General features: G+C 36.7%; 1 protein-coding gene across 1 annotated transcript in view; it reads left to right on the forward strand.

Annotated features, from left to right (window-relative positions):
* Positions 1-13,329, forward strand: part of RAB18 (RAB18, member RAS oncogene family) — a 31,531-nt gene extending 18,202 nt beyond the window's left edge. The window contains exons 4-7 of the mRNA XM_037037059.1: positions 5,174-5,246; positions 7,104-7,222; positions 7,293-7,359; positions 9,086-13,329. Of these exons, the coding sequence (XP_036892954.1) occupies positions 5,174-5,246; positions 7,104-7,222; positions 7,293-7,359; positions 9,086-9,261 (435 nt within the window). The 3' untranslated portion in view covers positions 9,262-13,329. The remainder of the gene's footprint in view (positions 1-5,173; positions 5,247-7,103; positions 7,223-7,292; positions 7,360-9,085) is intronic.
* The last annotated feature ends 293 nt before the right edge of the window (positions 13,330-13,622 follow it).

Here is a 13,622-nt window from a genome sequence, read left to right on the forward strand (position 1 = left end):
CTTCCAGATTGTCCGGTTTGTTAGCATTTAGGTGTTAGTAATATTTTCTTAATAATCCTTTGTATTTTTTTGGTGTCAGTTGTTACTTTTTTTCCATTTCCGATCTTATTTGAGCCCTCTCTTTCTTCCCTGATGAGTCTGGATAAAGGTTTATCACCCTTGTTAATCTTTTCAAAGTACATGCTATTGATTTCATTGATCTTTTGTATTGAGGTGGTTTTTTTTTTAGATTTTTTAATTTCTTCTCTGATCTTTATAATTTCCTTTCTCTATCCATTTTGGGCGTTGTTTGTTGCTCTTTTTCTAGTGTCTTTAAGTGTAAAGTTATATTGTTTATTTGAGATTTTTCTTGTTTCTTGATAGTAGGCCTACAATGCTATGAATTTTCCTTTTAGGACTGCTTTTGTGGGGTCCAATAGATTTTAGGTTTTTGTTCTCATTTTCTTTTTTCTCAAGGTATATTTTGATTTTTCCTTGATTTCATTCTTAACCCATTCATTGTTTAGTAAAATGTTATTTAGCCTCCAAGTGTTTGTGTGTTTTTTCAATTTTTTTCTTAGGAGTTCTAGTTTCTTGCCATTGTAGTTAGAGAAGATGCTTGATATGATTTCAATCTACTTAAATTTATCGAGGTTTCTTTTTTGTCTTAACATTTGATCTATCCTAGAAAATGTTCCATGTGCACTTGGAAAGGATCTGTATACTGCTGCTTTAGGTGAAATGCTCTGAAGATATCAATTAAAACCATCATGTGCTGCTGTTTTCTTGTTGATTTTCTGTCTGGAAGATCTATCCATTGATGTCAATGGGGTGTTAAAATCCCCCACTATGACTAATACTGTCAGCCTCTCCATTTATATCCATCAGGATTTGCTTTATATATTCAGGTGCTCCTATGTTAGGTGCATAAATGTTTATAAGGGTTATATCCTTTTATTGCATTGATCCCTTTATTATTATGTAGTATCATTCTTTGTTTTTAATTTAGCCTTTAAAGTCTGTTTTCTCTGATATACTATCCCAGCTTATTTCATTTCCAATTGCATGAGATATTTTTTATATCCCTTTACTTAAAATCTCTGTGTATCTTTCATCCTGAGGTGTGTCTCTTGTAGACAGCATATATATGGGTATTGTGTTCTTATTCATTCAGCTACTCTATGCCTTTTTTAAAAACTCTCACCTGAGAGAGAGGAAGGGGCAGAGGAAGAGAGAGATAAACATTGATGCAAGAGAGAAGCATTTGATTAGTTGCCTGGCATCCACACGCAGACTGGGGAGCATATGTGTCCAGATTGGGGATTGAACTGGCAACCTAGGTGTGTGCCCTGGCCAGGAATGAAACCTGCAACCCTTTGGTTACAGAACTGTGCTTGAACCAGCTGAACCACACTGGCCAGGGCTACCCTTTACCTTTTGATTGGAGCATTTAAGCTATTTACACTTAAAGTGATTATTGAGTAAAATGATTATTGATAGGTATGTATTTATTGCCATTTTATTCTTTATAACTGTGACCCTCTGTGGTTTCTTCTTTTTTTTCTTCTTAAATAAAACCCTTTAACATTTTCTGTAATACTGTTTTGGTGGTAATGAACTCCTTTAGCTTTTTCTTGTCTCGCCCTTTATTTCTCCTTCAGTTTTAAATGATAACCTTGCTGGTAAAGTACTCTTGGTTGTGGAGGTCCTTGTTTTTTATCACTTTAAATGTATTGTGCCAGTCCCTTTTGGCCTGAAATATTTCTGTTGAGAAATTTGCTGACAGTGTTATGGGAGCTCTATTTTAGGCAACTAACTGTCTTTCTCTTGCTTCTTTTTTTTGCAGGGGTCTGGATGGGCTGGGTCATTTATTGATGGTGCATGACAAAATAGGGCTCCCTAAGCCTCTCCCCTTCTTCAGGGTATCTGAGATGGAAACTGTGGAGGTCAGGAGATTCTCAGTGTGTTGGCAGATTGATATAGGGCAACCATACTCCAGCAGCTGAATATTTATGCACAATATTTATGCATCGTGTGAATACTCCTCTCCCTGTGGCTGGTGTTCCAGGGGCCTTTTTCTCCTTGGAGGCCTTGTGGACCATAAGGTCCACCACCCTGTTATTATAGCCAAATTCATTGTCATACCAGGAAATAATCTTGTCAAAGTGGTCATTGAGATCAACCCCAGCTCCAGTGTTAAAGGTGGAGGAGTGGGTCTCACTACTAAAGTCACAGGAAACAACCTGGTCCTCATTATATCCCAGATGTGCTTGAGTGGGGTCCCTCTGATGCCTGCTTCACTCCGCCTTGGTGCCATCATATTAGGCAGGTTTTTCCAGGTGGCAGGTCAGATCCACAACTGACACATTGTGGGTGGGGCCATGGAAGGCCATACCAGTTAGCTTCCTCTCTTGCTGCTTTTTAAGGTTCTCTCTTTGTCCTTAACCCTTGGCGTTTGAATTATGATGTGTCTTGGTGTGGGCCTCTTTGGGTTCATCTTGTTTGGGACTCTGCCTGGACTTCTATGTTTTTCCTTTTCCACATTAGGGAAGTTTTCAGCCATTATTTCTTCAAATAGGTTGTTGCTTGCTCTCCTTTCAGTATTACACTTCATGTTGTTCCAGAGGTCCTTTAAACTATCCTCATTTTTTAATAGGTAGCTTTAATTTCAGAAGCATCCAAGATACTTAGTGTCTTTGTCTGCGTATCTCTCCCTTCCTCCTATTTACCTATCTACCCATTCATGTCTGTCTCTCTATCTAAATATGATTGCTAGTATATTAGATATATACTACACATATGTCACAAAAACATACTATTTTATATACCTAATTTTTCCATATACTATGATAATTAAATATGTAAATATATTTTTGTAACATGATATGTAATGTTAGAACTGGTCAGCTACCGTCAAACTGAGATATACTTCAACATAGTAGTTAAATATTAAGGGCAGTCTAGGCATTGGTTACAGACTGAGACCACAATATTTATGCATCGTGTGATGTCATTCATCATCATGGCATTCTTTGAATTGCACACTATTCCTAGGAAGCATTTTATACCAAATAAGAAGTAACTATGTAAGTGTTCTAATGTTTTCTTGTTATTTTTTTCTAACATACAAGTTACTGAAGTTGATCTCAGTGAAGACCAAAGGGAAAATAATTTTTATTCAAATATTTTCTGCTAATTTTGGAAATTAATTTATTAAAGAATGGGTATTTTCACTATGTAAATAGAATCACTTTTTTCCTGTTATAACAAGGAATCTTGGGACAAAAATATTTCATGTTTGGTCATTTCCCTGACCTACATTATATTGTCAAAATTATAATCTGCTTTAGATAGCAAAGTCACTTCACTTTATGCATCTTTTAGTTTGTATTATTGTTTTGAGTAAATATGCAAACTGAATAATCTTAAATATCAAAGGCAGGTTTATAAGAGAATTTTTGTAAAAATTATTTTTCTTGTAAAATCTCTTTAGAAAGTTTGATTTTAATTTGCTACTTTTCCACTCCAACGAGCATTTCTGTAGTGTTGAGAATCCGAAAGCTGAAGACACCCTGAATTCGTGTAACCTTGTCTGCAGGAGAGCAGAGGATGTGGGGTGGTCTGTATGAGGGTTTCTTCCTCAAGTTTCTCTTCTGGGACTACAAATTACCTCAAACACTGGCTGCCTTATCGTTATTTTCTTAAAGCATTCTGTACTTTGGCCAGGCTAAGATACTAGGTATTGCTACAGCCCATCACTGATGATTTAAAATTTGTCTCCGATCTTATAAACCTCATAGAGGTTATTAACACTTTTTATATATAAAGGATCTTCTGTTTGCTCCTTAGCTAAATTCACATTTACAACAATGGAACTGATAGCTCAGTTGACATTTGGTAACATCTTCACTTTTTTCAGGGTACTTTACATTAGCAGACTACAGACTTTTCTTTTTTAATCTTATTTTTTAGTTATGGTTTACATTCATTATTATTTTGTTTCAGTGTTAGGTGTACAGCCTAATGGTTAGACAGTCATAAACTTTACATAGTGTTCTCCCCCATAGTTCTAGAACCCACCTGACACCATGCATAGTTATCATATTATTGATTATATTCCCAATGCTGTACTTGACATCTCTGTGACTGTTTTGTGACTACCAATTTTTACTTCTTAATCCTTTAACCTTTTTCACCCAGCCCCACAACCCCTGTCCCCTCTGGTGCAAACTTTTTTGTAAAAGACTGGATAGTAAATATTTAGTCCAACCCTAAGGGGGGGTCATATGTCATTACATAAGTGGATGCACCTGGCTGGTAAAACGTTATATAATAAAACAGGTAGAGGGCTGAGGCAGCATATTGCCTACTGCTGTTTTGCATAGTCTTGGATACCTGGAAACCACAGTCAGTCCAAGGATGGTAGAAAAAAGCCAGAAGGAACCATTCAGGAAGTAGAGACTTCATTAGTTTTTCCACTTTTTTTCCCCCCAACAGAAGGTGAGCGGCTATCCTATGGCAGGACTTTCTCTAGGCACTGAGGTTAAATTGAAGACTAAGCAGATGGGGATTCTTCCTCATGAAATCTTAATATCCTATTAGTGTACATCTTATGTTTATCACCTTGGTGTGAGAAAGAAGTGGTTGGGTTTTATGCATTTTCCTAAAAGAAGATATGTAGAAAACACTTGAAAAATCCAGCCTAAAAGTTGTTACCTAAAATAAGACACCTCTGTGATTCTCTTTAAATCAGTGTTTCTCAGCCTTGACCCTATGTTAGAATCACCGGGGAAGATCTTAAAAACTTCCCTCATTTCCTAGACTAATTAAGCCAGAATATTTGTGGATTGGACCCAGCCATGCGTGGTTTTTGTTTCCCAGGAAATTTCATTGTGCAGCCAGAGTTGAGAATCATGCTTTCAGTGAAGTGGGTTGCATGTGTAATGAAAATCTTAAAGCCAGAGTAGTAGAAAACCTTTACCTAGTTGCATTTTTCTAGAGATGAGTCAGTATTTAATTTTACCTAATGTGACATTTTTCATTAAGAGAACACATCTTATTTAAATTTCAAGTTTTAAATGAGTTCTTGTGTATTGGTATTTTAAATAATGTTTACTTTCTACTCTTAAATTAGTATTTGAATGTCTGTCATTTATAATTGTTTTATTTAATCGTAATTGATTATCTCTTTTAGGATACTGCTGGTCAAGAGAGGTTCAGGACATTAACTCCCAGTTACTATAGAGGTGCACAGGGTGTTATATTAGGTAAGTTTTTACTTTAATATCCTGCTTTAAAAATGTTATTGTTTATTACTGGAATTTCTGATCTTTCTTATCTGTAAAGGTCAATACATTTTTGGGTTTTTTTTCCCTATAGGACTTCATTTATGTAACTTGAAGTTGTATTAACTTCATTTGGTATTAATGAATATTGAAACTTAAAATTTATTTTCAGCTTTTTTCTAGCAATTAAAAAATAGAAAGCAGACAAATTTATTTCATTTAAAAGCACATGTTAATAAGGAAATAATTGGTTTTAGAATATTACCAGAAACTGATCTTTAGTTAGCAGCATTTTATCAGTCCTAAAAATATAGTGCAAAGCACTTAACACAGAATTTTAAAAACAAAATGTGGGTTCTCAATTGAAAAGTGCTTGTCCTTTTTTTGGTCTTATATTCTTTTGTTTATTATATATATTTAGGTCTGTTTTATGTATAATACCTGATTCTATCAAATAATCACACCAGAGTATCCCATTGGTAATCTTCCTGGAAACAGATCTTTGTGCACTTTGTGCACTGTCAGAACTTGAGACTTTATTACCGATTTCGGTTTTGAATCTATACACACAATTCACAATATACACAAATTGGGTCAAGGTGATCAAAGTGGGCTGAAAGAAACCATAGGATTCAGAACAATTAAACTGTATTTTGCTTGCATTAGAGCTGCAATGTGAACAGCAAGTGGTGTGGGTGTTTACTAGCTCTTTCACTGCAGTGTGGGAAGGGCTTTTGAAATCTCTAGTGACTGGGGTGACTGCACCGCAGGTGGGCAAGTCGCTGATTGTCCTGGTGGAAGCTTCCCCAAGGACTCATTTCTTCTCCACCTCCCCTTTCTTGGGTTCTTGTTTCAGTTTGTAAATTAGCCAGGGCTGTCTTGAACACATCTTCGGCCAGCAAGGAGCAGTGCAGTTTCACAGAGGGAAGGCAGAGTTCCTTGGTTGTATCCGTGTTTTTGATGGTCAAGGCTACCTCCACTCTCTTCCCTTTCAGCTGTTTGGTGGCTCAGGAACTGGAGGCAATCGCAGAACCATAGCCAAATTATTTAAACTTGGCATTCACAATCTTCTCCTTTTAATGCACTTGAATCTGTAATTTCCTGACATCACTATGTGCTGGAGCCCCCACAGATCCACTTCTAGCATTTTTAGATGTGTTGTCAACGTGCTTGTTCTTAATGCTCCTGAGAAAAGGTTTAAAATTAATACAGATCATTTGTAGGGAGAATTCTTTTATTTTGTGATTTGTGAGGCTTTGGTTCTATTTCTTTTAATTTGACCGTGAGGTGTATTGTTTTGGTCTTAGCATCTCCTAAGTTTAGAAAATACTGTAAATTAAGAAACCTCTTTATTATAGTGCAAAATACTATAAAAGTGATAAGAGAGGAAAACAGGATTCCATCTACTAACATTACATCCTGGTTGTGTAAGGACAAATTAGCAGCGTCATAGATGTTTAAATTCATGTAAAATTTTTGGTATTTTGTCATAGATTTGAACCTAAACACTTGGTTTTTAGATAAATTTCATTTTTTGTTGTTATGAACAGGGATGGGGGCAGCTATTTTGCTTAAATTAGTTTTCCGTAATCACAGAAGATATAACTTCATTCCTCCTACAGTGTGTGTTAATAAAATTGAAATGTGTGTATTTTGTATTTTTTTAATTTCTTTGTTCCTTCCATCTAGATCAGTAGACAGTGAAGATTAAGCATCAAAAGGCTTAAAAATACAGACTTACCTATATATAGTAATGTTAGCTCCTATTTACATATCAGAAATATGATGTTATTGCTACCTGTTTTTATGCTTATGTAATAAATAACTTTTTTACTTCAGTTTATGATGTCACAAGAAGAGACACCTTTGTTAAACTGGATAATTGGTTAAATGAATTGGAAACATACTGCACGAGAAATGACATAGTAAACATGCTAGTTGGAAATAAAATTGATAAGGTAAGTTAGAGACTTGGCATTTGGCTCTGTGTTTTGGTAGCTTTTCTTAATCTTTGCACCTATCTTTTAGGAAAATCGTGAAGTTGATAGAAGTGAAGGCCTGAAATTTGCACGAAAGCATTCCATGTTATTTATAGGTAGGTGTGTGAATACTATCCTTTCATTATTAATGAGGAATTTAAAACTAAAATTTCTACTAAATTTTTCTGTATATCATGAACTATACATGATATATATTTAGCACAAAGTTATCTCACAGTATAAAATGTAACTATAGAGTCAGGTTCTTTATTTTTCCTTCTGTAAGAAAAAACAGGATCCATTATATGAAGTCATACAGAATCATTCCCGTCAGGATGTAATGCGTCTCAATAAAGCCAGCTCCCAGTGCTAAAGTTGTACCACCTGGGAACTTGCTAGAAATGCTTTATCTCAAGCTGTAACCAGGTTTTCTGAATTAGAATCTTCATTTTTAAAAAAAATCTTCATGTGATTTGTTTGCACACTGGTATTTTAGAAGTGTGGTAGAGCAGGGGCTGGCAAACTACAGCAGGGGCCAAATCTGGCCCCATCGTTTCTGTGGAACACAGCCATGCCCGATCGCCTACATGTCATCTGTAGCTGCCTCAGGGTTCATGGCAGAGCTCAGCTACAAGAAACTATATGGCCTACCAAGCCTAAACTGTTTCCCATGTGGCTCTTTACAAAAACAGTTTTCTGACCCCTCATCTAGAAAAGTGGGCTGCCTTGTAAAAGTACAGGTCCCTGGAACTTATCACAGGTCTGAAAGAGGTCCTAGGAAGCAGTATATAAAAACCACCCTAATTGATTCTAATGTGAAGCGAGATATAGGAATTACTGATTTACCTATTTCATAGTGTTAGAATTGACTAGGAATTCAGAAACGGGTACAGGAGAACATCATATATAGGCAGAAGTAGGGTGGCGCAAGGGGAAGGTGTAGGGAGTTTTAGAAAGGGACTGAGTACTACCTCTACTGCTTACTTCCTGGGTGACCTTTTGTTTCAGTATTTATTAGTTTATTCAATAAATATTGATTGAACATTGAGGATATAATAGCGAGTAGAACGAACAAAATCCCTGCCCTTATGGAGCTTACATTCAAGTATGAGAAACAGTTAAATAAGTAAGTAATGCTATGAAGGAAGTAAAGCAAAGTAAGGGGGGAGAGAATGACTGATGCAGGGACTAATTAGGGAAAGTTCTTTAAGGCGATGCCGTTTGAGCAAGGATCACTATGAAGACCTAGAGGGCAAGCATCTTAGGTTGAGAGGATAGCAAATATTTCCTGACTTTGGAACCAATGTAGTGTATTTAAGAAAAAGGAAGAAAGCTTGTGGGCTGGAGCAGTGTGTGTTGGGGGGAAGGGTGGTAATAATGGGAGGTGAGGGTTAAAACGGTCATGCTGGACCTCACAGGAAATGGTAAAGAAATAGATTTTGTTCTAAGTGTGGTAGAAAGCAAGGAAATAGTGCTGTGATCTCATATTCTTTATAAAAAGGGCAGGGAAGGGGTCTATTTGTGTTGAAAATGGACCATGAGAAGCAGAAGCAAGAGGCTAGTTATTCTCTTGTAATAGCCCAGATGACCAAAGCTGGTGGCTTTGACTGCAAGTGGCAGTGGTGAGTGGTGGAAAGTTGGCAGGTCTGGGAGATGCTTTGATGGTAAAGCTGACAGCCAGTGAGAGTTGGGGAAAATTCACTAATATTAAATGTATGGGGGGAGTTTGTTGATTTGACTCTATATATCGTCAGCTGATTTTTGCGCCATGATAGTTTCACAGGAAAACCTAGGAGTGTGACCAGAAAGGAATGTACTATGACATCTTTCCTTGAATTTCAGAGGCAAGTGCCAAAACCTGTGATGGTGTACAGTGTGCCTTTGAGGAGCTTGTTGAAAAGATCATTCAGACACCTGGACTATGGGAAAGTGAGAACCAGAATAAAGGAGTCAAACTGTCACACAGGGAAGAAGGCCACGGAGGAGGAGCCTGCGGAGGTTATTGTTCTGTGTTATAAACTGGGAAACGCCATCTCTTGCATATTTGATCAGATAGTGACATCTTTCTGTATATAAACTCTAACTGCTATTTTAGGGACCTTGCAGTTTGCACATATTTGTTTTGTATCATGGCAGTAAATATTTACAAGAAATCCCACTCATTGGCTCTCCCAGGTAAAATGTTATGGTAAGCATGCACAGTTTGCAGTCTATAGTTTTTTATGTAACATAAAACTCGTGTACCTTTATAAGTACACTTGATTTTATGATTTACATTTATCATGTGATTTTGAAAAAGCCACCTATCATCTGTTGAGAACAGGTCTACTTTTGGTCTTCTTTTGGCTTAAATACGCCTATCAATTACTGAATTAATTGGTATGTAGAATTCCTAGAACCACTGGGAGATTACAGGTATCATCCAATCTGGTGAATTTCTTCAGGAATAAAAAAGAGCATGATTCCACAGCTTTTCTAGGATGTCTGTTGACAGATTCTCTTTTAGTACTAAGCAAAATTCTTTTTACAGGGTGCAATCCAGGCCAATTTATAATTAAATCTCTGTTCCGATGATGCTTCTAAAATAGCATTAATATGTTAAAGAAGTTTGGTCTTTTTAATTTACTTCAATGAGTAGCTCAGTTGCTTAACTGGAGTTTTAATTCTGTGATATGTGTACATTGGATTCATGACCCTTTGTGCAGCATTTTTAGTTATGTGACGTTTGGCAGAGTGGCAATAAGGTTTTTCCTTACTCTGGTTTCAGAAGGATACGAATAGTGTGTTGATATAGCTCATGTTAGTACTTAACACTTTTTAAACCAACACATTTTGCTATAAATGTTGGTGATGTTTGTCCAGGTACCTCCATTGTAGCTTGTGTGATATTTATGATAGCTGTATCTTATGACTTCCATAAATCGCTTGTTGATACTCAGAACCTATGCCTGTGTTTTGAGGGTTGGGGGGAAAATACACTAAATGACAATTTGCTTCCAGATTTTGATGTGTATGGGAAAATACTGTTACAATGAAAATCTTGGTAATTTATTGTAACAAGTAGTCAATATTTTATCAAAACCAACTTGTACAGACTAATAAATCTTTGCCACAGTATCCAGGTTTCTAACCTCTAGCTCTTGTACATTGTATATATATTTTTAGTCATATGTTAATTTAATTCACATTGACCTCTGCTATTTAAGCTCCCAAATAAGAAATTTATCTTTTCAGGCAAGTTGCTATAATACAGAAATAATACAAATTCGTGGGCAATTTGTTCCCTGTATGCAGTTACAAAGAATAAGCATTTTTGTGGGTCATCTTTACAATACATGTGATAATGGATTTACTCTTTCTAAAATGTTTCTCTTCACATAAGAAAACCTCTTATATTCTACTTGGTTCACACTTGTAGACCTCATTACATGTGATTAAGGGTTTTATACAGTATGTATGTTTTTACCAAGTATAAAAACACTTACTGCTTTAATATTGGACATAGTTAGCCAACACATGTGCTTAAGACTTGTTCATGTTATGTTAAAAACTATATATTTGTATATTCACGTAGTGGCTGTATTGACAGCACGTTTCTGTTTGTTGCTTTTTGTTTCTTAGGCTATATAACCTTTCTGTATATTGGATTATTGCCTTGATTTGATTTGGTCAGAATTTGGATACAGATGGGTCACTTAACTTTTAAAAACTAATTTTGCTTGATTTACATTGTAATCTTTTGTAGTTTTGAATAAATATAGCCTGCTTTCCCTAGATGCATTTGTGCAGGAACTATTCTACATCTCCCTGTTACTCTCATTAGCTGAGAAGCCTCTGAATATGGTGCTATTCAAGTTCTGTTGTATTCTGTGGCTTTCACTTGACTACTTTGTTGCAAGCTTACTGTTTCATGGTAGAGGTTTTCTAAGTGAAGTGTAGTATGTACAATTATTAACCACAGAAAGGATTTTGTTAATTTTTCTTTTCCAATCACTTGAAGTAGTTTTAAAGCACTATTTTCAGATGGTGCAAGTTAGAACAGTTAGGATACAGTGTTTATGTTCTAGGAGTACTGACATAGACCTAAACAAACAAGTAGCTATTCAATTTATATTAAGCATAATAACATTTATTGAAAGTTTCCTTGCTGTGTGGTGCTAGATTATCTCAGGAAACCTCACAGCAACCGGAAGAGACGGGGTGGTAACCATCATTATGCCCATTTTGAAGATGATAGTGAAACTCAGTTGTGTTGGGTCAGTTCCCGAGAGCACACTGCTGATCAGTGATAGAGCTGGATTTTGGTCGCCTCTTAACTGCAGAGTCCATGCTCTTTAACCACGGCTCCATCTGCTCCGATTTAGGTACCAGCTCGTCATCTTAACACAGTTGGGTTGAGAGGGTTTCTCTATTATTGTTCTTTTTCAGATAGTTTGGTTATAGAGTAAACCCCTTTGATGTAAGCCAGCCATGTGAGTCCGTTTAACCAGAAAGTTAAGATAGAGGAGGAGGTTGTGTCTTAGTTCATTTATCTTCTCAGGCTTCAGTGAAAACCCCTGACTTAAAATAGTACAAAGTCAGGGGATTGACGGCACCTTAACTTTCTGTTTGCAATTGGATTTGAGAAAAATTAAACCTAGGGACAGCCTTTAGTTTAAATTAGAAATCCGGGGGTATTTTCATTTCAAGTGCTTAATTATCATCAACAAATTCACCTTGGTGTTGACTTTCAAATTGAGGTCAGTAGAATTGGACTATTTTGACACATGCTTAAGAAATATACATGATTCTGTACAAAGTGTGGGGCTGGCCCCAGAGCTCATAAGAGCATCCTTCTTATGCCACTACTGATTCTACTTGTGGGATGGCACAGACCTACCTCATCACCATAACATGTTTAAATACAGTTTAGTGTATATTTTTTTCTAATTTTCAAGTGAACTGGAATAACTGTTTAGGTACGCTCTAGATGGTAGGACTTCTCTGTTTTCAAGCATTATGCTTCTCTGTCTTGGAGTATATTTCAACTTAGGAAGTTTTTTTGTCTTTCATGTATTCTTCCCTAGTTGGATATGGGGTAAAACTAATCAGTTTTCAGAAGACATTTTACTAGTTCTGACCCCATCTATGCCAAGATTAATTAACTATAGATTTCATCCTGGATTTTGTCCAGGAATGTTTAAAAAAGAGAAAGAAATAGGCCAAGTCAAGACTTGGAGCTAAGGAATATAGATTTACCCAGGAATCTCTGATTTTTTTTTCCCAAAATGGAAACATCTATCAGGTTGGGGGAGGAAAAAAAGTAGTCATCTTCTGTTATATTATGGGGCTTTAAATTTTACTATTTGTCACTAGCTTTTTGTTTTATATTTAGCAACCAATAATGTTTCTAATTGGGGTATAAAACTTACTTAAGTGCCTTTTAGTTAAAACTGGGCACAAGCACCATTGTGTTAGCTCCTCTTCTCAGTCCTGCCGCCTCACCCCCTCTCTCACACACAAACAATATTTCTTTCTTTATAAACCTGATAAGCAACACATCATGTAATTTTATTTCTACTTCCTTGAATACTAATGATATTGAGCACTCTTCATATTGTATTGGGCAAGTTTCTTGTTCATGCATGCTGTGGTTGCCCGTCCAGCACCCACTTCCTTCTCCCACAAGGCCACCCGCTTTTTCTTTGGATAACTCTCTCCCCGTTGTCACGCATGTGGTTCGGATGGGATTGCCGTGCCTCCAGTTCTAGAGTGAGCCAGTTACTTTTAAACAGTGCCACAGTGAATGGTTCCGGGATAGGCAGGAGACGTCACGCTGCTTGGAGACGAGGTGTTTGCTGAGGCTTCCTCAAGAACTGCTGACAAAGACGTCTGCTTGGACCCGTGATGCGAGGATTCACATCTGACCTCGATACAGCCCATTTTTCTAACCTGAAGGAGCCAGCCTGAGGCGCATACCAAGAAAATTAGAGGGATTCAAGCTTGGCACCCTGAAGCAATTTGGAACCTCCATCAAATTGGAAGTGAAGGCAAATTATTTGTAGACTTCACTTAGGAGAGCCAATAAATCCCTCTTGTTTAAACCAGTTTGAATTGGATTTTCTTTTTTCCTATAACCAAATGTATGCTGTGTGAGTACACATATAGGGACTCTCTGTACAGCAGGTTCAATATGGGATGACTATCACTTGAAAAGTTACTACTCTTAAATAACTTAATATTTTAGTGAGTTTACTTATATTTCTGTGTGGATATATACATGTAAATGAGATAACTTCAGCCCTGGCTGGTGTGGCTCAGTAGACTGAGCACTGGCATGTGAACTGAAGGTCACTGGTTTGATTCGCAGTCAGGGCACATGCCTGGATTGCAGATAGGT

The sequence above is a fragment of the Sturnira hondurensis genome, unplaced genomic scaffold (genome assembly GCF_014824575.4).
Source record: "Sturnira hondurensis isolate 20B ecotype Veracruz unplaced genomic scaffold, ASM1482457v3 Scaffold0022910, whole genome shotgun sequence".
In the NCBI taxonomy this organism is placed as follows: Eukaryota; Metazoa; Chordata; class Mammalia; order Chiroptera; family Phyllostomidae; genus Sturnira; species Sturnira hondurensis.